The sequence below is a fragment of the Chlorocebus sabaeus genome, chromosome 29 (assembly GCF_047675955.1).
Source record: "Chlorocebus sabaeus isolate Y175 chromosome 29, mChlSab1.0.hap1, whole genome shotgun sequence".
NCBI classification, from domain to species: Eukaryota; Metazoa; Chordata; class Mammalia; order Primates; family Cercopithecidae; genus Chlorocebus; species Chlorocebus sabaeus.
In genome coordinates, this window is record NC_132932.1 from 22,924,738 (window position 1) to 22,951,673 (window position 26,936).

Here is a 26,936-nt window from a genome sequence, read left to right on the forward strand (position 1 = left end):
CGCGCCCAGCAAGAGGCACTGTGCGGCTGTGCTCCCCCGACCCCCAGGACATCCATCCCCACGCCCAGCTTCCCAGGCCGGTCTTCTGCGCGGCTCCAGTCGCCTAGGTCTCCACGCAACAATGAAGCGTGGGCGGCCCCAACGACTTCATTTGCATATCGCCGCGGCTTGGCCAATGGGCTGTGCAGGGGCTTTGGAACGCAGTGTTGCCATCGGCGTGCGCGCGTGTGTGCGAGTGTGACAGCGGCTGTGGCTGTGGCCGTGGCCGTGGGAGGCGGGCTCGGCGGAGCCCAGCCGCGCGGGGACCGGCCCGGGCTCCCGCTCCCCGAGCGTGTCGCGGCCGCGTGGCCCGGCCGAGCCTTGAGACCACCTCGCCCCAGCCGGTCGCAGTCGCGATGTCGGTGGCCGGGCTGAAGAAGCAGTTCCACAAAGCCAGCCAGGTAGGGAGGCGCAGAGGAGGGAAGGAGGGAGGGGGACGCGGAGGCTGCGGCCCCCCGAGGCTCCTGGGCCTTTGGGACTCCTGTTCCCTGAAGGGCCTCTCTCGAGGCTCAATTTCTTCCCGCCTAGGAGGGCGCGAGGGTGGGGTGAGGGGCCGCCTGTTTCTCCTCGGCGTCTTGGCGCCTTCTCCTTCCCATTCCCTGGCCCCCGGCTCTGCCCTGGGCCGTTGTAAATCGGAGAGATTCTGCGTCGCGGAGGGCAGAGGTGGCGGCCGCGGGGACTCGGGCGGCGGAGACGGAGTGGGCGTGGGGAGGCCCCTACCCCACGCAAGGGGAGGACGACCACAGGGAGTTCGATGCCTACAGGGCCTCCCCCTAGTCTCCAGCCGTTTGGTTGGGAGGGCCTCGTGGGGGGCCCATCCTCCACCGGCCACCGGCGTCTCCAGAGATGCTGTGTATTTGGCGCTTGGCTGGGTCCCGCTGAGCTCCCCGCGCGCGCCTCGAAATGGTCCCGGCTGGACTGTGCCCGGCTCCCTGGCTGGGGCTCTCCACCGCAGTCCTTCCCCTCCCCACCGTCTTCCCGGTGTGGGCCTGCGGCTGGGCATTAGGCTTCTGCTCTCAAAGAGCTGACAGCCTGCAGGGGAGACACGGAGACAGACACGTAAACAAACAGTGCTAGACACACCTCCACGCACAGAGGATGGCAAATAACACAGTGGGGGCGTCAGGGAGAGCTTCCCGGAGGAGGAGACATGTCATTTGAGAATTAAGTATGAGGAGGAATTATGGTTGAGGGTGTGGGAGGATAGGAGGAAAGCAGTTCTGAGCAGAGGAAACAGGAAAACAGTCGGGGAGACATGAAATTGATGTGTGTGTGTGTGTCATGAAATTGATGTGTGTGTGTGTGTGTGTGTGTGTGTGTGTGTTGATGACAAGCAAATTTGTTTTTCAACGTCAACATTGCAGGCTCTTCCAGCTATGGCAGAGCTCATGTTGTAAAACCTGTTCCCCACCAGCACCGCTGGGTCTGTTGCTTCTCACCACCTCTCTCCCCAACCCCAGCCCCCATTTTGCTAGAGCCAGGGTAGACAGATTTCATTCAACGTCCACATTTGTGGTGAGGTCTCATCCTGCTTCTCCCACAAGTTGGCCCATAGAAAGCAACTGGAATTAGAAGATACTCTTCCTCTAGCCCCAATTCCAGGTTGAAGGGCACTGCTGTCCCCTCACTCCCACTCTTTCCATATGGAAACTGGGTGATGCTGTTTATGGCTGTGGGCACTGGGTAGACAGTGCTGCTATTCAGGGTGTTAAGGGGCCCTGGAGGAGAGGCTATTCATGCGAGGGTGGAGATGATGGATTCACCGCTGAACCCAGGGACTTTGAGGGGTCTCTGGGACATTCAGATGTCACTGGCCTGGGTTGGGGTGCGTATCCTGACCTGGAGCTCAGGGGGTGAGGCTGGTACTGGAGCTACAGATTTTTGGTGATTTCCAGCCTAAACGGAGATTTAAAAATGTGTGTGTAGACAAAAGTGAGAAAAGGCACAGTGAGTTAAAGACAGACTCTAGAGAGCACCCACATTTAGGGACAATGTTTAGCCCAATACTTGATGAGCAGTGACGACTCAATAAATATTTATTGAATAGATGAAATTTTGGGGTGGCACAACACAGGAAAGAAAAAACTGGTAGGTTACAGGAGAGAGAAGAACATCATGGAAGGGGGGCATTTAAAGGCAGGAGCAATCAACAAGTGCTTCTGTGAGCTAGGTATTGTGGAGTGCTCTCAGCTGGTACAGCCAGGAGGCCGAGTGCTGCTGTGGGCAGGGCAGTGCCAGAGTAATCGCTGGCTGTGCTTGTTACACTGGCTTCCTTAGCATTAGCAGGAAATAAGCCTCCTCTTTCAAAAACTTTTCCTTTATTGGTTATGGACTTCATAGGAGCAAATCTGAAAGATAAGCAAATCTCAGAGATAATGTAAGCCCTTGGGTGATTTAAGTTGGTTTCTGACCAGTAACCAGAATGAATGATTGAAATCCTTGGAAGTTATTGGCATTGGAGAATTATTTTGCTAATCATGGGTAGTTTGGTTTAACTATCTGTAATCAGTCCATTAAAAATGAAATGAGCAGAAGGTCTAATTTAGTTTTTTTTTTTTTATTTTTTGCAAGAGCTGAAATAATTTATGTCTTTACCTGAAAGGAGAGACATCACAGATTCTCTCTGGGTTTCCTAGCCATGTTTTGTGGTTAAAAGTACTCAGTAGATATGTTTTAATATGTTCTAGAAGTCTTTCTAAGAAATCTTGCAGTGCAACAATTTGGTGGAGAAGTCAGATCGGTTTAATATAATATGAGGGAGCGCAATAATAAAAAATGCCAGATGTTTTTCTCAGACAACATTTTAACAGCAGGTTTTAATTCATGCAGAATTTTCCCCGGGCAGGGGAAGGGAGCCCCAGATGATGTCAATGGCTAAAATAATTTCCAGGGATCTAGGTCTGGCTCAGCCACTGACCAGCTCTGTAACCTTGGGAACATAACTTAACCCATGTGGACCTTGGTTTCTATCTGTATGATGACTCAGGGAATTTAGAAGCTATGTTTCTGTTATAAAATTGATTGTGGCAATGGTTTCACAACTCTGTGAATATGCTAAAAACCATTGGATTTTACACTTTAAGAGAATTGTATGGTATGTGAAATATATCTCAATAAAGTGATATGCGTATGTCTCTGTGTCTCTGGATGTGTATGTATGTAGACATCTCAGTGCTGAAATTCTTTTTTTTTTTTTTTTGAGACGGAGTCTTGCTCTGTCACCCAGGCTGGAGTGCAGTGGCCGGATCTCAGCTCACTGCAATCTCCTCCTCTCGGGTTCACGCCATTCTCCTGCCTCAGCCTCCCGAGTAGCTGGGACTACAGGCACCCGCCACTTCGTCCGGCTAGTTTTTTGTATTTTTTAGTAGAGACGGGGTTTCACCATGTTAGCCAGGATGGTCTCGATCTCCTGACCTCGTGATCCGCCCGTCTCGGCCTCCCAAAGTGCTGGGATTACAGGCTTGAGCCACCGCGCCCGGCCTAGTGCTGAAATTCTTAAGTAATTTACTTTAAGCATTTCAGAGTAAGACAAAGATGATAAAGTGGACCTTTTACAGATAAGGGATCTAGGACCATGGCAAACTGAGATTAGGTTTCTGAAAGATAGGCAAGGTAAAATTAACTATAACCTGGTTAACTGTTCCTTTTTTCCTGATACCTTCCCTATCTCTGGGGGAAAAAACCCTGCTTTACAGAGAATGAACAACCGTAAACCCTGGGGATTATGCATCATTTTGGCAGCGCACGGAGACCAACAGGAAAGAGGAAGAAATACGCTAAAATGGGAAGAATATAAGTTGAGTTAACAAAAAAATTTAATTCTAAGTTTCAACATTTGAGACTAGAACCCAAATTTTTCAAGTGCATAGTTAAATATTTTTTCTCTTGACAAGATTTTTTTTTGACAGAGCTGTTTACTTTTCTGGTAGAGATGTAGCTTGAGCTGTTATAAATAAATACAAATAGCATAGCTATGGCATTGTGGTTTCTTGTTAAACGTGGTGCCTCACCAATAAAAATATAGCTTACAATAATTACGTTTGTGTTACCACTCACTGATTTGTATTTGTATGCTTATTTCATAGTAATTTTTCTTGACAGCATTTATTGTTGAAGAAGGAAGTTCAGGGCACACCTGTGTGTGCTCTGACCTGGAAAGTACCAATAGCCATATTCTTTCCATTTCTGGACCTTCTTGTCTTCCAGCGTTCTTGTTCCGCATCCCATAAAAGCCCAGGGACCAGTTTCATCTCTTCTCCTCCTCTCCTTCTCTCCCAAGACTAACCATCTACTGATGACACTTGTGGGCTCCATGCTAAATTTACTTCTTTCTGCCTTTTAACTTCTGTCATGTGACTCAGCAACACATGCCAGAGATTAAAGGACAGTGCTTGTAGGGCAGAAAGAAGGGAAACTTCGAACACAGTGCTTTTTTACAACTTTTTCCCCTTTCTCTTTTAATGCATTAGCCAGAAAAATGATAAGGGGTCATGAGGGGCCTGGACATATTCCCTGTAATCACTGACTGTACAGCTGGCCATTTAGGGGTAAATGCTTCAGAGAAGGATATTCTTTGTAAATCATGAGATTCCCTAGGGAGGCAATGAATGTCTCTTGTTTCACTATCTCATTAGAGAGAAAGATAAAAATGCACTTTGCAAAATCCATAATGATTTATTTTTTTCTCTTAGACGCATCAGAAAACATATTAAAGCTAAAACATTCTTGCTCCTTTTCACATAGATTGCTTGATAAATTAATTGATCTGTTTTTTTCTTTAAAGTCAGGGTGTGAAGATAGCTGTTTAAAAAGAATTTTTTTTTTTTTTTTGAGACGGAGTTTCGCTCTGTCCCCCAGGCTGGAGTGCAGTGACCGGATCTCAGCTCACTGTAAGCTCCGCCTCCCGGGTTTACACCATTCTCCCGCCTCAGCCTCCCAAGTAGCTGGCACTACAGGCACCCGCCACCTCGCCTGGCTAGTTTTTTGTATTTTTTAGTAGAGACGGGGCTTCACTGTGTTAGCCAGGATGGTCTCGATCTCCTGACCCCGTGATCCGCCCGTCTCGGCCTCCCAAAGTGCTGGGATTACAGGCTTGAGCCACCGCGCCCCGCCTGATTTTGATTTTTTAAAATATCTTAAGGATATAATGCAATCTAAGTATTTCTTACCACTGGGGACTTTTTGTTCTATAAAGTAAATGTAACTCACGGTATCACTTGGAATTTGATTAAAAAATGCATTTGAAAGCAGGGATTTTTTTTTCCTATTGCTTTAGTTTAATTTTTCAGCTTTATTAACAAATTGAATATAAATTAATTTCCCAAAGTTAAGTGTGTGTGGGGGTATGTCATGTGTATTTGGGGAAGCTATTATTGGCATGCTTTACCCAGAAAATAAAACTGTCAGGAAACAAGTGACACAGTGTTCGGCTAAATGGTGAACATATTCTGGAGAATCTTTATCAGCAAAATGTGGATAGTTAGATTTTGCTTTTCAGTAGAAACCTGGAAAAGTGTTGAGCTGGGGGGAGAGTCTGAGAGAAGTACTATTACGAGATCAGGGAGGCATTGTTTCCAATTCTAACTATTCCATTTCTTTGAAATGCCTTCCTCATGGGAATTCCTTCCCAATTTCCAGGGTCATCCCACTGTTTTTACCACACACAGCACCAGCAGCTAGTGACCTTTCTGAGCCAGGTGTCGCCCCTTCTGACTTCCAAATCCAGTGGATAATGGGGTCTCTTCCCTGTCCCTGGCTACATCTTCCTCAAACAGTATTGCTACTAAGTACTTTGCCTGTTCAAATCATCTGTCAGTGGTAGAGGCTGCTGCTTAGAGGCTGCTGCTATTTCAGGCTGGATGACTGAGTCCTCCCTAGTGAATCTGATATCCGAGTCACATCTCATCCTTGTCCACCTTTCTTCCTTGTGGGCTACAAATCAAAACTCTGGAGGGTCTTGTGAGCTCATATGTAGTGCTTCAGTGCTTCTCCAGTGCAACAGTGGAAGACACACCTGGCTAGTCACACCACTGTGCTTCCAATCCCATCTCCTCTCATTTTCTCAGGGACTTTGCTATTGTTGCATCTCTTCTCTGCACTATTGTTTCTTCTCTCCTGGATAAATTTCACTGTAGGACAAAGAAGGGTGTATTCTCCAGAGGGATAGTACTAATAGGCTAGATGTATATATGAAAGGGAGTTTATTCAGGAGTATTGACTCACACAATCACAAGGTGAAGTCCCACGATAGGCCATCTGCAAGCTGAGGAGCAAGGAAGCCCGTCTGAGTCCCCAAACCTCAAAAGTAGGGAAGCCAACAGTGCAGCCTTCAGTCTGGGCCCAAGGCCCGAGATCCCCTGGCAAACCACTGGTTTAAGTCCAAGAGTCCAAAAGCTTAAGAACTTGGAGTCCAATGTTTGAGGGCAGGAAGCATCCAGCATGGGAGAAAGATGAAGGCCAGAAGACTCAGCCAGTCTAGTCTTTCCACATTCTTCTGCCTGGTTTATTCTAGCTACTCTATCAGCTGATTAGATGGTGTCCACCCAGATCGAGGGTGGGTCTGCCTCTCCCAGTCCACTGGCTCAAAAGTTAATCTCCTTTAGCAACACCCTTATAGACACACCCAGAAACAATACTTTGCATTCTTCAATCCAATCAAGTTGACACTGAACATTAGCCATCACACTAGGGTTTAAGAAAATGATGGCAGGTCAAACAAGTCGTGGAGGATTTATAAAAGATGGGTCTTGTAAAGGGAGTTTTGTGTATCATCAGGTTGGCTGGGATTGGAAGGGAATTTAAGAATTTAGCCTTGGTATCAGGGATAGACTGATGCAGGACCAGAGCAACAAGATTTTCTCAGAATGTTGATCTACTCCTAGTAAAAACTTGCAACAGGATTTGATTTTAATTCTGAAATCGATTTCTTTGTATTTTCAACCGTCTTCTGAACTACAGCTTTTTTTCATGTTTTACGGTTTCTGCCTAATTTCAAACTGAAAGTGCTGCCTTCTTCATTTAAAATGATAATTTCATTTCTTGAGATAGAGTTTTGCTCTTAAAGCTTTCCAGAGTCACATCTCAAGAGTTCGGCTTTTTGCCACATCTCACGACATACAATTTGCAGGTCATGCATTATTGCCTTCCACTCTTCTTCCTTCTCTCCTTGAAAAGGTACACCTTCTTGTTTAACTGGAGTGGTGACTCTCTCACTCACAAGTTTTTCATCAGTTCCTATGGCTGTTTCCCCTCCACCCCTCCAGTTCTCACTCTGTTATTGTGGCCTCCCCTCCCCTCCCCTCCCCTCCCCTCATTTCCCCTCCCCTTCCTTCCCTTCCCTTCCCTTCCCTTCTCTTCCCTTCCCTCCTTTCTCTCTCTCTCTTCTGTCCCTTCCTTCCCTCTGTTCCTTCCTCCCTCCCTCCCTTCCTTCCTTCCTACCTTCCTTCTTTCCTTCCTTGACTGGGTCTTGCTGTGTCGCCCAGGCTGGAGTGCAGTCGTGTGTTCATAGCTCACTGCAGCCTTGACCTCCTGGGCTTAAACGATCCTCTCACTTTAGTGTCCTAAGTAACTGGGACTAAAGATGGATGCCACCACGCCTGGCTTTGGCTTTTCTTGATGTGTCTAAATTGTTCCATATAACCAGGCAATTTCATGTGCCTTTAATTTTTCTAAAAGCCAAGCATTCCACTGCTCAAGGTACTGGTTTCCTTGTTTACATTATTCTTCTATAATATGATATATACTCATAACCTTGGACACATACTTTTCCAGTGTCTAATTGAATTCAAATACCATTTCATCAGGTTTGACTTCCAGTTTATCTACATGGGATTCCCAAAGGAAGAAGTACTCGTATCGCAGGAGGTTTTTCTTTGCCTTTTCAGTAAATGGCCTGGGAAACAGAGCTTTCATGTTTTATTAAGAGTTTACTGTGCTTTGTGCTGTCTTTATTAGTTTTTTGATTATTTAGAAAAACTGCATCATCTTTAATAAGGATTGTTCGTCTTTAAAAAACTCTGTGTGTGGGTGTGTTGATATGAATATTCTAAAAACTATGTAAACTGTATGAGAGTCTGATGGTCTTGGTATGATGCTGTGAATCATAATTCTGGTTGTTATCTTAAAATATTGTACCCAATAGAAGTAACTAAATTTCCTTGTTAATTGTTGGTTACAATGAATTCTCATCGAATTTTTAACCATGGCTATTCTAAATTTTTGTCATCCACAGTTTTAATTTTTCTCATGAAGTCATCTGCAGTCAGATTCATGGAAAAGACTGAGAAGTAGCCTTGAATATGTTACTGATAACTTAAAAATCAATAGATTAAGTACAAATTTCCAAAACTCTAATTAAAATAACTGACATAGTCATGAAACTGCTAACTGAGATCAAACAGAGCAACAATGAATTACATGGGACTAAACTGATAATGGATTATGATTTTTATTACTTTCATTTAAAATATTGCTAATTCTTTAATATTTTATTTTCCGGATTTAAGGAAACTTTTCTCTTAAGGTACCTATAGCAATTTGGTTATGTTTACTCTTGTAAATAATATTAAAATGTTTGCTTTTTCTCCCTACCTTATCTCTCTAAAATTAAAAAAAAACTATTCATGAGTATTTTTTATTTTATGATAATGTATTTACATAATTTTGATAAAAATCTCTTTTTTAAATAACAAGATACAATTTAAAATATTAATTGTATTAGCAAGGTTTGACTTAGACATCATATTTAAAAATTCTTGTAGGTACTTCGGATAAAATCTGAAGCCCACCTTGATTTGGCCTTCTTGCTTCAAAAGTTAAAAAAAAGAAAGTTCAATCTGAGATTCAATCACTGTTCTCACTGTACTTACGTAAATACTCAGAACAAATCTGATAAAACTAATTTATTTTACATACAAATTAGTCTTGCTCTGAGTACTTTGGTAAAATTAGGGTGACAATGATATACCCTTTATTAGATGTAGTCTTGTGAATTGTTTTCAGGTTTTATTATATACTTGTAGAAGGGATTGGATCTTAAATTCTTCTAGGTTCCTCTAATCCAATTTTCTCCTATAGAGTTTTTAAATAGAATTACTAACAATGGAAACCGTTCTTTTCTAAAGTGCTGTAAGCTAAAACTAAACAACTTAATATAAATTACAAGGGACAAGCCTTGCGCCTGATATGTGGGCCACACAGAAAGTTCACCAAACCGCCTGATGCCATAGCCAGGGGGCATTTAGACTGCAAAATTGCTGACTTCATGTTGTGGACAGTGTTTCCCAAAGCCGCTGGAACAAGACATCATAATGAGATTCTTACCCCTTGTAATGCCTCCCTTTTTGACTTGACAGGATAATGCCATAATTAAAATTTTACAATCAGTAACAATTACGGGTAACTTAACAAAACCTGATCTAAGAAATCCTTTAGTCCACCTACTGAGTAGCTTTGGTAATATCCCTAACAACTTTTTGTTCATATTGTACTAGTGGTCCCTTTTACAGAGTTAGCACTGTCTGCTTTAATTTAACCCAGTCATAGAATACTACTCAATGGCTATGGCAAGTCTTACCCAGTTTCTCCATGGTCTTTTGATTTGTTTGGTTGATTGCCCTTAGGCTTGGCAGAACCATTGCATAAAGTAGATTTGTCATACTCCTGTTGTTTTTACTTTGTATTTTCCTTTTAAAAATATGTACCTAATGTCTGTCAAATTTCTGCAGAAATGCAGCTTCTAATAGAGTGATGTTTGTCCAGTGTCTTAAAATGATAGCCGACATCTATGGAACAGACAAAATCAAACTTGATGACATCCAGACAGATAAAGCCTGAGAGCTTCTCCTTATGGCCTTCTTGTTGCTCAAATGTGGCTAAAATGGCTTGATAACTGACTTCCAGCTCATAATCACCTGCCCCTGATGTTGTATAAGAGTATCTATCCAGGACAGGTCCATCCCAGCACCCAGGGGCATTCAAAACCTGACTACAGGCTGATCGATCTTTCTCCGAAGAAAGATCTTCATTAAAAGGGGAAGTGTGAAAGTTGCAGATATGAGGAAAAAATCTGTTCTGTCAGACTCAGACAAATTTGAGACAGGGAAGCATTAAGGAGACGGGCTCATGCTTGCATATCCGAGATAAGGCTATGTCAAGGACTTTCTAAAATAACTCCACAAGAAATTCCTTCACATCTTTCACATATCTCATTCTTTTCATGACTGAATGTTCTGCACATATGCTTACATTTCTATGACCAGGTTTATCATTAGACATTCTTTAGAACTGTAGCAATTCAGATAAGATGCTCTTGAAAGAACCCTTGCCTAGTAATGGCATCGCCACCAATGAACTGATGCCGAGTCTGGCTTTGAGCTTCTGGAAAAAATGAACTCTTTCCAAGCAGCTTATATGAGCTTATCCTTTTTGTCAATAAAAGCTTCCCCTTACCATCTCCTCTTTGGGTGTATCTGTGACTTTACTACAGCTGTGCTATGGTAAGATTACATTACAGTAAGGTTATATTATAGTCTGGGCAGATTATAATATAGTATAATTTGTGCCCAGATTGTAGTTCTTTTTACTTACTGCTGGAAAAATACATTAAATTGGGAGATAATTTTCTCTGATGTCTTTTTTAGCTTGATGCCATCAGCATACAGACGTCCTCTCTAGTATCTCCTGTCTTGAAAAAGGAGAGGAGGAAACCTTCCCTTGATCTTAGGTCCCTCTTCACCCCTGTCCTATTTAAATATGTGAGAAGGTTATTTGCTGTCCCATGTCTGCTTTCTTTCTTTCTTTCTTTTTTTTGAGACAGAGTTTCATTCTGTTGCTTAGGCTGGAGTGCAGTGGCACGATCTCAGCTCACTGCAACCTCTGCCTCCGGGTTCAAGCGATTCTTCAGCCTCAGCCTACCTAGTACCTGAGGCTACAGGCATGCGCCACCGGTTAATATTTGTATTTTTAGTAGAGATGGGGTTTCACCATGTTGGCCAGGCTGGTCTCAAACTCCTGACCTCAGGTGATCCGCCCACCTCGACCTCCCAAAGTGCTGGGATTACAGGTGTGAGCCACCGCGCCCGGCCATCTGCTTTCTTATGTATTGTCTTCTCAACCTATTCAAATTGGTTTTCTTTTCTTGTGCTCTGAGACCATGCTTGCCTAGGTCTTGAGTGACCTCTACATTGTCAAATCTCATGGTCACTTCTCCATCTGAGCTCTCAACAGCATTTGACCCAGTGGACTATTCTCTGCTTACAACTCCTTCTATACTTGCTCAGTGTTCCTCTGGACTCAGTGGCTGTTCCTTCAGGTGTCTTTTCATGGGTTCTGCTTACAACTCCTTCTATACTTGCTCAGTGTTCCTCTGGACTCAGTGACTATTCCTTCAGGTGTCTTTTCATGGGTCCTTCTCATGCCCTTGACTCTAAATCCTGGAATACCCCAGGCCCTGGCTTGGGCACTTTCTCTTTTCTAACTTTGCATGCTCCCAAGGTGGCTTCCTCAACTGCACAGATTGACACACAATCTATACATTGATTTATCTCTAAATTATATTTCTAGCCCAGATGCTTCTCCTGGATACAGACTCATAAATCTAAGTACCTGCATCACCTCTGTCTTTGGATATTTAAAAAATCTCAAATTTAAGATGTTCAAATATGAACTCTTAATTATCTCTACCCCAAACTGTTTTTCTTCTTGTGATTTCTGAAGTAAAACAAAACAAACCAAAGTAAAACAAAAACCAGGACTCATCCTTGACATTTCTTTCCCTTATTCCCAATTAATCAGCAAGCCTTTCCTCTTGGTTCTACTTTCAAAATACAACCATTTGCTTTTCTCCATCTCTGCTACTATCATCCTGGTCCTATCCATCATTTCTTGCCCCCATGATTGTAGTAGCCTCCTAACCAATTTCCAGACCAGCTACAATTCATTTGCCCACAATGGCCAGGATATTCTTTTAAAAAATGTATCTCAGGCCAGGTGCGGTGGCCCACACCTGTAATCCTTTAGAACTTTAGGAGGCCAAACATGTCTACATATGTAACAAACCTGCATGTTGTGCACATGTACCCTAGAACTTAAAGTATTAAAAAAAAAAAAAAAAAAAACAGCTTATGTGGAAAAAAAAAAAAAAAGAACTTTAGGAGGCCAAGGCGGGGGAATGCGAATCACCTGAGGTCAGGAGTTGGAGACCAGCCTGGCCAGCATGGCGAAATCTCGTCTCTACTAAACATACAAAAATTAACCGGGCATCGTGGTGCGTGCTTGTAATCCCAGCGACTCCGGAGGCTGAGGTAGAAGAATCGCTTGAACCTAGGAGGCGGAGGTTGCAGTGAGCCAAGATTGCGCCAGTGCACTCCAGCTTGGGTGACAGAGCAAGACTCTTGTCTCAAAAATAAATAAATAAATAAAAAATAAAAACATGTATCTCAGACCATGTCATTCTTCTGTTTGTTTGTCTTTAGCGGCTTCCAGTTGAATTTAAAATAAAACCTAAGCTTCCTCTTTGGGCCTGTGAAACTTCACTTGACTTGGCCTCTCCCATTCCTCTCCTGATGATGTTTAGCCTCTTTTTTCTCCCTCGGTATTCTAAGTAAGGTCATTCTATCTTAGGGCCTTTGTGGTAGCCGTTCCCTTAGCCTAGCATGCCTTTCCCCTTGATTCTTGCAAAGTAGTTCCTTCTTGTCATTCACATCACAGCACAGATCAAGGTCTGCTCTTAAGAGAGGTCTTTCCTGGCTATTCAATTCAAATAGACATTTGCCCTTTCTTGTCTGTTATCCAGTTGGGTGGATTTTTTTTTCCTATCACAAATATTTTAATATTTTCAATATTTTGATAATTGTTTTTTAATATAATTGGGTTCCTTTATTCTATGTGTTTTTAATTAAACATTTTATTTTGAGGTAATTGCAGATTCACACGCGATTATAAGAAATAATACCAATCTCGGCCGGGCGCGGTGGCTCAAGCCTGTAATCCCAGCACTTTGGGAGGCCGAGACGGGTGGATCACGAGGTCAGGAGATGGACACCATCCTGGCTAACACGGTGAAACCCCATCTCTACTAAAAAATACAAAAAACTAGCCAGGCGAGGTGGCGGGCGCCTGTAGTCCCAGCTACTCGGGAGGCTGAGGCAGGAGAATGGCCTAAACCCGGGAGGCGGAGCTTGCAGTGAGCTGAGATCCAGCCACTGCACTCCAGCCTGGGTGACAGAGCGAGTCTCCATCTCAAAAAAAAAAAAGAAAAAAAAGAAATAATACCAATCTCTTGTATCCTTTGTTCAGTTTCCCCCAGTGGTAACACTGTGAAAAACTAGTGTACATATCACAACTAGGATGTTTTTATTGATACAGTCAGGATATAGAACAGGTCCATTACCACAAAGATCCCTTGTTTCACCCTTTATAGACATACCCACTTCCCTCCTGCCTCCACTCCCTTCTTAACCCCTGGCAACTACTATTTTTTTCTTCATTTCTATAATTTTGTCATTACAGGAATATTATATAGATGGAATCATACAGTCTGTGACGTTTTGTGAATGGCTTTAAAAAAGTGTCAGTGTAATACTATATTCACTCAGGTTGTTGTGTATATCAATAGTTTGTTCCTTTTTATTGCTGAGTAGTACTCCATGGTATGGATGTATCACAGTTTGTTTAACTATTAACCTGTGGAAGGACTTTAGGATTGCTTCCAATTTGGGGTTATTATGAATAAAGCTGCTATAAATATTTATGCACAGATTTTCCTGTGAATATAAGTGTGTGTTTCTCTGGTGTAAATGTCCAGGAGTGCAATTGTTAGATTATATATATACACACACACACACACACACACACACACACACACACACACGGGGAAAGGCATGCTAGGCTGAGGGAACAGCAACCACAAAGGCCCCAAGATGGAAACATGCACCCAACTGGATATACACACACACACACACACACATATATATATGTTAGATATATATATCTACATATAATCTAACATTGCACTCCTGGACATTTATCCCAGAGGAAAGGAACTACTTTGCAAGTATCAAGGGGACATGCATGCTAGGCTGAATCTGTTTAGGTTTTTAAGAAACTTATCAACCTCTTTTCCAGAGTGGCTGTATCGTATTACATTCCCACGAGTTATGTGTGACAGTTTCAATTTCTCCACATCCTCTCCATTATTTATTGTCATTCTTTTTAATTTTAGCCTTTCTGGTAGATGTGTAGTGATATGTCATTGTGGTTTTAATTTGCATTTCCCTAATTGCTTGTGATGTTGAATAGCTTTGCATATGCTTATTGGCTTTGTGTATCTCCTCTTATGGAAAATGTCTGTTCATGTCTTTAGCCTGCTTTCTAATTGGGTTTTTAAAAAACTGTTGCGTTGTAAATTCTTTGTATATTATAGATATTAGTCCTCTGTTGGATATGTGTTTGCAAATGTTTTCTACCAGTTTGAGTCTTGTCTTTTCATCCTCTTGAATCAGATCTTTTATAGAGCAAAAGTTTTACATTTTGATGAAGTCCAATTTAAGAATTTCTCCGTATATGGCTCATACTTTTGGAGTCTAAGAACCTTTGCTTAGTCAGAGATCATGAAGATTTTCTCCTATGTCTATTTCTGAAAGTTATATAGTTTTATGTTTTACATTTTAGTCTGTAATCCATTCTGAATTAATTTTTTTTAATAAAGTGTGAGACTTAGGTTTTTTTCTTTGCCTGTGGATGTCTACTTACTCCAGTACCATGTGTTGCAAAGGCTATCCCTCCTCCATTGAATTGCTTTAGCATCTTTGTCAAAATCAACTGGGCATATTTCTGTGGATCTATTTATGCCTTCCCTATTCTGTTCCATTGACCTATATATCTGTCCCTTGGCCAATACTATCCAGTTTTGATGACTGTATCTATATTCTAAGTCTTGTATCAGGTAGACTGACTTGTCCCACATTATTCTTTTCCAGAATTGTTTTAGCTCTTCTAGTTATTTTGTCTTTTTGTGTAAATCTTAGAATAATCTTGTCTACATGAAAAAATCTTGCTGGAGTTTTGATAGATGGGAATTGCATTAAACCTGTATATCCATTTGGAAAGCATTGATAAGTATTGATGTGTTTCCTGTTGTAAGTCTTCTAATCAATGGATATGGTGTATCTCTGTGTGTATTTTGCTCTTTGATTTCTCTCATCAGCATTTTGTAGTTGTCAGCACATAGATCGTGTGCATGTTTTATTAAATTTGTAGCTAAGTATTCATGCCTTTTCTTTTAGTGATTGTAAAAGGTATTGTATTTTCTTTTTTCTTTTTTTTTGAGACGGAATCTCGCTCTGTCGCCCAGGCTGGAGTGCAGTGGCACGATCTCGGCTCACTGCAAGATCCGCCTCCCGGGTTCATGCCATTCTCCTGCCTCAGCCTCCTGAGTAGCTGGGACTACAGGTACCCACCACCACACCCGGCTAATTTTTAAAAATATTTTTAGTAGAGACGGGGTTTCACCATGTTAGCCAGGATGGTCTCCATCTCCTGACCTCATGATCTGCCCGCCTCAGCCTCCCAAAGTGCTGGGATTACAGGCGTGAGCCACCGTGCCTGGCCAGGTATTATATTTTCAATTTAGGTGTCCATGCATTTATTGCTAGTGTATGAAGATATAATTGTTTTTGTATGTTTATCTTGTGTCCTGTGACCTTGCTGAATATATTTATTAGTTCTAGGATTTTTTGTTTTTGTTTTTTAGATTCTTTGGGATTTTCTATATAAACAGTTATGTCATCTGTGAATAGGGACAGTTTTATTTCTTCGTTTCCAATCTGTAGGCTATTTATTTCATTTTCTTGCCTTATTGCACTGTCTAGAACTTCTAGCATTATTTGAATAGGAGTAGTGAGAGTTGACATCTTTGCCTTGTTCCCCATCTTAGGAGGAAATTATTCAGTCTTTCACTATTAAGTGTGGTGTTCACTGTAGGATTTTTGTAGATGCTCTTAATCATGGTGAGGAAATTTCCCTCTATTTCTACTTTTCTGAATTTTTATCATGAATGAGTATTGAGTTTTGTCAAATGTGCATCAATTGATATAATTGTGTAATTTTTCTTCTTTAGCCTGTTAATGTGGCAGATTGCATTAATTGATTTTCAAAAATCAAACCAGCAAAACCCACTTGGTCGTGATGTCTACTTTTTTAAAGATACTGATCAATTCTGTTTGCTAATGTTTTGTTGTATTTTTTTGGTGTCTATATCCATGAGGGATATTGGCCTTTGGTAGTTTTTTTTTTTTTTGTAATTTGTCTAGTTTTAATACCTTAATAAAATTAACTGGGAAGTGTTCTTTCCTGTTCTGTTTTCTGAAGGAGATTATGTAGTATTGGTATTAATTCTCTAGACAATTCAGAGAATTTTCCAGTGAAACCATCTAGGCCTGGTGATTTCTCATTTGGGAAATTTCAAATTACACGTTTAATGTCCTTAATAGTGATATAGTGTTATTCAAATTATCTATTTTTTATTGAGTGAGTTTTATCAGTTTGTGTTTTTCAAGGAATTGGTTCATTTGAATTAAGTGATCAGATTTAGGCATGAGAGTTATTTATAGTATTCCCTTATTATTGTTTTGTTGTCTGCAGGGCTATAGTAATATCTCATCTTTCATTCCTGATATTGGTAATTTTTGTCTTCTCTTTTTCTTTTTCAGTCCTGGTAAAGATTTGTCAGTTTTATTGATCTTTTCACATGACTAGCCCTTTGTTTTATTTTCTCCATTGTTTTGCTCTTTTCAGTCTCATTGATTTCTGCCCTTATCCTTATTATTTTCTTCCTTCTGCTTCCTTAGTTTATCTGCATATTTTCCTTCCACACCAGGTTCTTGAGGGAAATGAGATTATTGATTTGAGACCTTTTCTGTCTTCTAATGTACAAAGTTAGTGCTATATTCTTTCCTTTTATCTCTGCTTCAGTTGTGCCTCATTAATTATGATATGTTGTATTTTAATTTTCATTCAATTGAATGTATTTTTGACTTGCCTTCAGACTTTTTATTTGATTCATGGACTATTTAGAAGATTTTTTTTAGTTTCCAAGTGTTTGGGATTTTTCTTATTATCGATTTCTACTTTGAGTTCATTGTCATTATGTAACATTCTGTGTGATTTCAGTTCTTTTAAATTTTTTGAGGTTTATTTTATGACTCAGGATATGGTCTATCTTGGTATATGTTCTATGGGTACATTAAAACAATGTGTATCTGTTGTTGTTGAGTGGAGTGTTCCAAATAAATCATCTAAATATTGATTAGCTCTTGTTGGTTGATAGTGTTACTGAGTTCTTCTATATTCTTACTGATTTTCTGTCTAGTTCTATTAATTGTTGAGATAAGTCTCCAACTATATTATGGATTTGTCTCTTTCTTCTTTCATTGTTACCAGTTTTGCTTTACATAATTTGCAGCTCTGCTGTTTGATGCCTACACATTTAGGATTGCTATGTCTACTTGGTGCACTCACTCTTTTATTGTCATATAATGTTTCTCTCTGTCTCTGATAATTTTCTTTCCTCTGAAGTCTACTTTATCTGATATTAATATAGCCAATCCTACTTTCTTTTTCTTTTCTCCTGTTGTCTTTGGATTAATGCTTGCATAATGTATACATTTTTTGACTTTCAACCTGCCTATGTTGCTATATTTGAAGTTTTTTGTTTGCATTTTTGAGCGGAGTCTCACTCTGTCACCCAGGCTGGAGTGCAGTGGCGTAATCTCAGCTCACTGCAACCTCTGCCTCCTGGGTTCAAGTGATTCTTCTGCCTCAGCCTCCCAAGTAGCTGGGATTACAGGCATGTGCCACCACGTCAGGCTAATTTTTGTATTTTTGGTAGAGATAAGATTTTGTCACATTGGCCAAGGATTGGTCTTCAACTCCTGACCTCAAGTTATCTGCCCACTTTGGCCTCTCTAAGTGCAGGGATTACAGGCATGAGCCACTGAGCCCAGCCTGAAGTTTGTTTTTTATAGACAGTATATAGTTAGGTTATGCTTTGTAATCTACTCTGCCTGTCTTCCTTTTAACTGGTATATATAGACCACTTACATTTAATGTAATTACTTATATGTTAGCACTAAAGCCTGCCATTTTATTTTGGGGGTATTCATTTGTTTGTTACTCTGTTTTTAATTTCTTTTCTTTCCTGTATTCCTGTGTGTTAGGTGAAATTTTTTAGTATTCCATTTTGGTTTATATAGTGTTTTTGAGTACACCTCTTTGTACTGCATTTATCATGGCTGACAATGAACTTATTATACACTGTATATATACTGTGTGTATATATACATACACTAGACTTATCAAAGTCTACTGATGCCATCATTTTATCAGTTCAAGTGAAGTGCAGAAAACTAACCTCTCTTTGTCTTCCATTGGCCTTCCTTATTTATAATATAATTTCATTAAATATTTCTTCTATATACATTTAGAAACACATTAGACAGTATTAAAATTGGGCTATAACCATCACATATAATTTAGAATACTTATGGAAAGGAGTCTGTTATGTTTACCCATACTTTTGCTTATCATGTACTTTTTTCTTTCCCGATGTGCCAAGATTCTGTTTTTTATTGTTACTTTTAGTTTAGAGAACCTTCTCTAGCCCTTCTTTTAGGGTAGGTCTGCTGGTAACAAATTCTCTTAGTAGGTCTGCTGGTAACAATTCTCTTAGTTTTCCTTCATCTGAGGACATCTTGATTTCTCCTTCATTTCTGAGGATATTTACTTTGGATATAAGATTCTGGGTTGACGGTTCTTTTCTTTAAGCAATTGAAAAATATTCTGCCACTTTCTCCTGGCTTTTGTAAGGTTAAATTAAATAAGCAGGAGGTTATTACCTTGAGGCTGTTTTCATTCTTTGAGTTTCTACTTGATGAACCACAACCAAACAGTATGTAAACAAATTAAAAGCTAACTTAGCACTATAACAAACAGCCAAGTTTCAGCCAATCACAGGCAGCTAGCTGATTAGACTATACTCAAATAAGGCAAGTAACTCATCACACCCGGCTCAAATAAAGCAGATGCCTAGCTGTAGCCAATCCAGTGGTTTCATGACTTTGCTTCTGTGTCTGGCCTATAAAATTCACTAGTCATACTACTGGACAGAGGTCTCTGAACCTTTTCTGGTTCTGAGTGCTGCCTGATTCATGAATTGCCCTTTCCTCAAATAAACTCGATTAAATTTGTCTACAGTATTTCATTTAACAGTGATTTCTGATGAGAAGTCTGCTATAATTCAAATTGTTTTTCTCTGTAGGTTAGGTGTCATTTCTCTCACTGGTTTCAAGATATTTTTTCTTTGTCTTTAGATTTTAGAAGTTTGACTATGATGTGTCTTAGTGTGGATTTCTTTTCTCTTTTCTTTTTTTTTGGGGGGGGGGACAGAGTCTCGCTCTTGTCACTCAGGCTGGAGTGCAGTGGTGTGATCTTGGCTCACTGCAACCTTCGCCTCTCTGGTTCAAGCGATTCTCCTGCCTCAGCCTCCTGAGTAGCTGGGATTACAGATGCGTGCCACCACACCTAGCTAATTTTTGTACTTTTAGTAGAGACGGGGTTTCACCATGTTGGCCAGGCTCATTTTGAACTCCTGACCTCAGGTGATCCGCCTGACTCAGCCTCCCAAAGTGCTGGGATTACAGGCTTGAACCACTGTGCCCTGCTGGATTTCTTTTGCTTTATCCTGTTTGGGATTTCTGTAGCTTCTTGAATCTGTAGGCTGTCTTTTGCCAAATTTGGAAAGTTTTCAACCACTGTTAAGTGCTTTACCAGTCCTGCCTTTTTTTCCCTTCTCTTTTTGGAATGCTAATAACATGAATGTTAGGTCTTTTGTTGTGGTGCCTCATGTCCCTGCAGCTTTGTTCTTTTTCTCATTTTTTCCCCACAGTTTATTTTCTCTCTGTTGTTCAGATTGGGTAATTTTTATTGATCTATCTTCCAGTTGACTTTTTTTTTTTCTGTTTCTGCATTCTGTGGGTGAGATATAAGCTAATTTTTTATTTCAGTTATTATATTTTTCAGTTCTAAAATTTCCATTTAGCTCTTCTTCATATGTTCCATTTCTGTGCTAGGACTTTCTATTTTTCACTGCTTCTAGCATCTTCACAGTGGCTTGTTGGCTTCTTTAGAAACTTTGTCAGATCATTGTAATGGTTCTATGATCTTGGTGTTGGCATCTAGTGATTGTCTTTTCTCATTCAACTAGAAATCTTTCTGGGTCTTGGCATGATTTTTTAAAAAATTAACATCTGGGCATTTGGGGCTATGATATTATGAGACTCTGGATCTTAATTAAATTGTCTGATTTTGCTTGTTTTCTTTGACATTGCTCTGGTAGGGGCACTGCCTTGTTACTTCCAGGTGACGGAAGTCTCCTCTCAGACTCCACTGACACTCAAGGTGAGGTCTCATTATTGTTGAGGGGGAGTGAGAGTTCCCGCCATTAGGCCTCCACTCCAGGTCTCTGGTTGGGAGGGGTAGGAGTGCCTTGTTACTACTCTGCATTTGGCCTCAACTGACACCATGGGAGGGGCAGCCTCATTACCACCAGGTAGTTCTGACTCTCCACTAGGCATCCTCTGACATCACCCCAGTGGGGAGGAGGAAGGGCACGTCATTACTGCTGACTGAGCCGAAAGTTCAGGCTCCCCACATGCTCTCCACCACCACCAAAGGTGCGGGGGCCCGGGGGTGGGTGTTGTTACTGCCTTATGGGTCTACTTGGCCTTCTCTGACACTGCCCCAGGGGTGAGGAGGGGAGGGGGCTGTTGGTTACCTCATTTCAGCCTGGCAAGGGTAGAAGTCTGGGCTCCCATTCATCCTTTGCTGGTGTGGATGAGGGTACGGCCACATTTTGTTTTCTTTGTGGTGTGTGGCTGGAGTAGAGCAGTTACTGTCTAAATGTTTTCTTTATTCTTAGGCTGCCCCTTGCTTGGTCCCTTGGCTTAGAGACAGCAGATCTTTGTTGGGGCTTTTTTTTTTTTTTTTTTTTGAGACGGAGTCTCGCTCTGTCACCCAGGCTGGAGTGCAGTGGCCAGATCTCAGCTCACTGCAAGCTCCGCCTCCCGGGTTCACGCCATTCTCCTGCCTCAGCCTCCAGAGTTCCTGGGACTACAGGCGCCCGCCATCACGCCTGGCTAATTTTTTGTATTTTTAGTAGAGACGGGGTTTCACCATGTTAGCCAGGATGGTCTCAATCTCCTGACCTCGTGATCCGCCTGTCTCGGCCCTCCAAAGTGCTGGCATTACAGGCGTGAGCCACTGCGCCCGGCCTGTTGGGACTTTTTTTATGCCCATGGGTATTTCCATGTTGCTGGCTTCTTCAGCTCCAAATCTTGGACACTTGAGGGAAAAATAAAACTGAGGGAACCCATGACCATGTCCTTTCTTGGGTCCCAGGGTCCCAAGCTTGAGTGCCTTCTTCTGTCCACCTTTCAGAGTCGTCTTATGTTTGTGTTCTATATAATGCCCAGGGTTTTAAATTGTAGTTAGTGTGAGGAATGGAGAAAAGTATATCTACTCCATCATCCCTGAAGCAGAAGTCCTCTGTGCTACCCAATCCCTTCTTAGCAGACATTACTGTCTGATAATCTCTTGTCCTATTTATCCCTGTGGTATCCCAAGTCCCTCAAACACTGCCTGGCACATAGTAGTTGTGCAGTGATTATATGCTAAATGCCGAGTGAACATTCAGCAGGTAGCAGTGATGGTGAATTGGGGCCTGAATGTCCTACTTCTATTTACCTTCAGCCTATTCTTTGCCTAGATCCTCTTGATTTTTTTGGAGGGGGGATGCTAAAAATCCAGATTTTCTATGAAATGTCCTAGTTTTGAAATATTGGCAATTAATTTAAATTTTTAAAAAGCTGTGCAGGCCAAAGAAACGTGTGATTAATTATTATGACCCACTGCCAAATGGCTGGCACATTTTTTTTTTTTTCCAGAGTGTTAGGTAAGCGTATATTGCTTGGATAGTTCATCTTCAGGTTGCCTTTTTCTCAATTTTGAATAGTGGAAGGATATTACCTGCTCACCCATAGCGTGGCCAGTATTTGCTTAGGAGCTGCATGTGGTCTCTGTAGAGATAATTCCTGACTTTTTGTTTGAGGATGTTCCTGTAAACCTTATTGGAAGGCAGATTGGCTAGTAGTGAACGGAGCGCTTGTCCATGTACTGTTGTGTTAATCCCTTGAAGGAGCTTGGCTGGCAGAATGTGAGACCTATAGCATGATAGGAGATAAGGGCAGAGAGCTGTCAAGTCATGATACAGATTTGTCGATGCTGGGTGGGCAGAGTAGCAGAAGGCAGGCTTTGAAATGGGTGGGCAGCCTCACAAGTAGGCTGAGCAAAGGCTGGCAAGAAATGAGATGGAGGGAGTGCTTTGCTTGTAATGACGTATTTAGGAATCTTTTGAGAACAGGATGCAAGAATAGGTATTCTTTAGAATGTTATAAGGCAGATATAATCCCATTCTTGGTGGTCTCATTGAGCCTTAGCTCAATGCAAAAGTGATGCATCATAAAACCTATTTTAATAAATTTATATAACTGTAATATAACTATATATATAAAACACTATAATTTTTTGTAAACATTTGTTTTAAAAAAGTTAACCAGGCTGGGCACAGTGGCTCACACTTGTAATCCAAGCACTTTGGGAGGCCGAGGCAGGCAGATCACATGAGGCCAGGAGTTCGAGACCAGCCTGGCCAACATGGTGAAACCCCGTCTCTACTAAAAATATAAAAAATTAACCGAGTGTGGTGTTGTGTGCCTGTAATCCCAGCTACTTGGGAGGCTGAGGCAGGAGAGTAGCTTGAACCTGGGAGACAGAGGTTTCAGCGAGCCTAGATCACGCCATTGTACTCCAGCCTGGGTGACACAGCGAACTTCCGTCTCAAAAATAAATAAATAAATAAATGTATAAATAAAAAGTTAACTAGCATTCTTGAATTTTACCCATCCTGGATCTCTGCTATTCACATTGAGGTCACCAAGTGCATTTTCCAAGAAAAAACAGTCATTGCCTAAAACAAATTGTCACCTGTTGTATTGAAATTATTTTGGTTACTTCCTGTGCCTGTCTATCAGATACTGCTTATACAAGTCTTGAGGAATGCTTGCTGAGTGAAGTAATGAATGCTTGCATTCTTTTCTCATGACTTTGCACTCACAGCGCACAGAAATCTGAGGTCTGTAGACTACTGATTGCTGAAGAGTTGGGATGCTGCACCAAAATTAAAATTTTCTTTATTGTATTCGTTTTTGTATTTAACTCTGGCATCTACTTTGTTTGGAGCTTTGTCTTTTATAAATAAATAATTAGAAGTCAGGATTTCTAAACATTTTATCTTCATATCCAGGAAAAATGTTTTGCAGTCAATTAACCAACCATTAGGTGAGTATTGATCATAATACTGGTTAGATTTATTTTGCAGATGTGGTGGATGCTATACAAAGTGTTTTAGTGGAAGGGTCTCATTTAATCCTCATAATAACTATCAAAAAATAGTATAAACTGTCAAATGGTATATCAAATAGTATAACTATCAAAAAATAGATAAAAATAGTATTATTTTTATCCTCCTACGAAGGAGGGAATTGAGCCTTGGCAAGGTCAAGTAAAATTTTCTGAAGGTTATACAGTTGGAAAGTGGTCTTTCCAGGACTCAAGAGCAGGCTTGTGTGATTCCAAGGCAAGTACAGTACAGTATTTGTTACCATTGCATGAGATAAATATTTGTGTTTGTATTTGTCACCGTTGCACGAAATAAATCTGTTGCTAATTCTCTAGCCTCTTTCCTATGAATCTGAATCCTTATATACATTTGAGGTGCTTTCATCATTCATTGGAGCCAGATGTCACCTGTTTACACTCTGTATTACATAGAATATTCTAAAACAAGGGTTGGCAAAATTTGGCCTGTGGGCCAGATATGGCCCACTGCCTGTTTTATTGTACAGCTTGTGAGCTAAGAGTGGTTTTTATAGTTTCTTCTAATGGTTGAAAAAATCAAAAGAATGAAAATATTTAAAACACATGATAGTCACATGAAATTCAGGTTTCAGTGTTCATACATAAAGTTTTATTGGAACACAGCCATGCTCATTTACCTACATGTTGACTGTGGCTGCTTTTGTATTACAAGGGCAGAGTTGAGTAGTTGTAACAAGAGACTGCGTGGAGCACAACGCCTGAAATAGTACTATGTGGCCCTTGACAGAAAAAGTTTGCCAACAGTTTTTCTGGACTATAAGTCTGGGGAATTGGTGGTATGCATGCTTCTGAAGCCCTGCATAGAACACTAGAAGCGTTTTGTCTGAATATGCAGTTTGGTTGTGCATTTTTGGAGGATCCTCAATGCTTAACAGTTCTTTTTCATCCTGGTGACGTGGGGAGGGCCTCACTCTGGAATACATTCTTACTTTGTAGTTCAGGAGATACAAGTACCAAAAAGTCACCTCTGCTAATGCCTCACTTGGCTGTCCCACACCAAACTCTTCTAGCCAGATATTACAGTACTGGGGAAGAATGACCGTGATATGTTTACTAGGATGGGGACTCTCATTTACTTAGATAGAGGAACTCAAGAAGCATTTTTGGGTTGCAGGTTGTTTGGCATTTTGCTGTGCATTTCATTGTAATTTCTCACCAGGGAAACACTGCTTGTTCTCCTGGCTGGGTTTACTTCATTTCTATCATCTTTCCTTTCTTGTTTTAATAATTCCAACTTCATCTTGCCTTCTCCTTCGCTTCATTTTGAAAGAGTCCCAATTTGCTTTTCTTGCCAATTCTCTACTTACTTTTCCCAGAGCTCGAAAATTATTCTTGGGGGTGATGTCATTTTCATGTTTATCTTTCTTCTCTCACGTGACTTAATCAAATAAGTATGTAGATTATAATTTGTGAGCTGTGTTCTGAGGGAATTAATTGATCTTCATATTCTTTTAAAAGGACCGTGACCAGTTTTAGCCTCAGTTAACTTCAGTCAGTTTGTACAATAGCAATGGAATGTTTTGGCATCTATTGGAGCAGGCGTGGACCATATATGTTCTATAGGCTTTTCAGAAATTCTATGCAGAAATTATGTGAACCAGATGGTACCCTTTTGATTTGCCAGACATGCATACTTAAAGAAATATGGCGCATTTATTCTCCTTAGGAGACTTAGAAGGGGTTCTTTTTGAATGTAAATCAGCCAAAATTGTCCTAATTGAAAAATTTTTTGGAGTTTGTCATCAAAATAAGGAGTGTACTATCAGAAGACCAGCATAGATTTTGCGGCAACAAAGATTACTGGATTTATTTGATTTACTTCTCTGAGAATGAAAAGCCGCATAGACTTAGGTAAAAGAAGATATAATCCATGAGATATTTTTATTTTGATAGGGCTATGGATTTGCTCACTTAGGCCTCTTTGGGGAGACTTTCAGCAGTGAGAGTATGTGGATGTGAGGTGGGTGAGGGAGATGGCATGTGTCCCAGGGAATGAACAGAGAATGAGGGCCAATTCATTAAACCAAAAGCTGAAGGGACAGGGTCTAGTCATTCTGAGAAGATGGGACTTTAGGGGAACTTGCAGATCATGGCAGGGGCTGAACATACAGGAGGGCAACTGTTGGGCTTCCTCTGAGCAGGTAGAAGGTGTACATGAGTCATAGTTACGTCTAAGCACAGAGATTTGGGATTCAGCAAGGATTGCAGAGGAGGAGAAAGTGTCTTTCTGCAGGTAATATGAAGAGCACAGTGGAACTGGAAGCCCCAGCCAGGTGGGGAGAGCTGAGTCTGGTTTGCTGTCTGCACTGGCACTTGCTGGGGACTTTGGAGAAATGTCTTTCAGTGCCTCAGTTTTCTTACCTGCAAATTGGAGTTAATACCTCAAAGGGCTGATGGGTTTGTGCAGCTTACAAAGTGTTTGGCTCAATTCTAACTTGTAATGTTGTGCTGAAGCTTAGAAATTGTGTATCTTAGGTGCTTTATACATGATATATGGTTTAATTAATGGGAGCTTTAGTATAGTAATCATTTAGCATATTGGTTAAGAGTTGGGTTCAGAATCAGAGAGATCTGGCTGGATTCCCAGCTCAGCCATTTTGGTAGCTGTGTGATGGTGAACAAGTCACATATCCTATGTAAGCCTCACTCTTCTCTTCCATATACTAGGGTAAAGAGCAGCTCCAATATGGTGGACTCAACTTTGGGGATTAAATGAGCTAATGCACGTGAGGTGCTTAGCACAGGGCTTGGCCCGCAATAAACATATAATAAATGCTAGCTGGTAACTTTCTGCACTGACCTCCTGCCTGGAACAGAAAATGAAATTCTGCTTCTTAAAACCAAATGTTACCAAGCTTCATCCGTATAAACCAACTGTCTTTAAAAATGTCCTCTTTCTACTCTTCTCTGGGTCCCTGGGGAGCAGAAAGCCTGCTTAGGTGATGACTTATGTCTCTCAAATCCTTTCTGCGCCTCCATGGTATCACACATTTCCGTACTGCGTGAACTAAGGTCTGCACTTAATTTATGATGTAAGGACCAGGTGCATATTTTCAGGACCCTTCAAAGGCTGAGTATATTTGGGATTGGCTCTGAAGGGGGAATCCCCTGTTGTTTCATTCATATAGTGGGTATAGCCTGATGGTTAGAGTGTGGGGTAGTATAACTGGGCTGCGCAGCTTGTTTTCTTGGTTTGCTCTCTACTGTAAGCAGACCTCGATTTGTGTAGAGGTAGAGAGAGAGAGAGAGAGAGAGAGAGAGTGTGTGTGTGTGTGTGTGTGTGTGTGTGTGTGTGGTGTTGATGTTATTCTTGCAGTGATCCCAGGAAAACTAGCATGGGAGTAGGG

The 26,936-nt window shown here is 41.2% G+C and overlaps 1 protein-coding gene across 3 annotated transcripts in view; it reads left to right on the forward strand.

Annotated features, from left to right (window-relative positions):
* Positions 1-201: 201 nt before the first annotated feature.
* The window catches only part of SH3GL3 (SH3 domain containing GRB2 like 3, endophilin A3), a 168,095-nt gene continuing 141,360 nt past the window's right edge, over positions 202-26,936 (forward strand). For all 3 annotated transcript variants that reach the window (XR_005236873.2, XM_007990210.3, XM_037987804.2), the window contains exon 1: positions 202-440. Coding sequence is in view for 1 of the 3 variants with exons in the window: in XM_007990210.3 (XP_007988401.1) it covers positions 396-440 (45 nt within the window). In the remaining 2 variants the exon portion in view is untranslated. The remainder of the gene's footprint in view (positions 441-26,936) is intronic.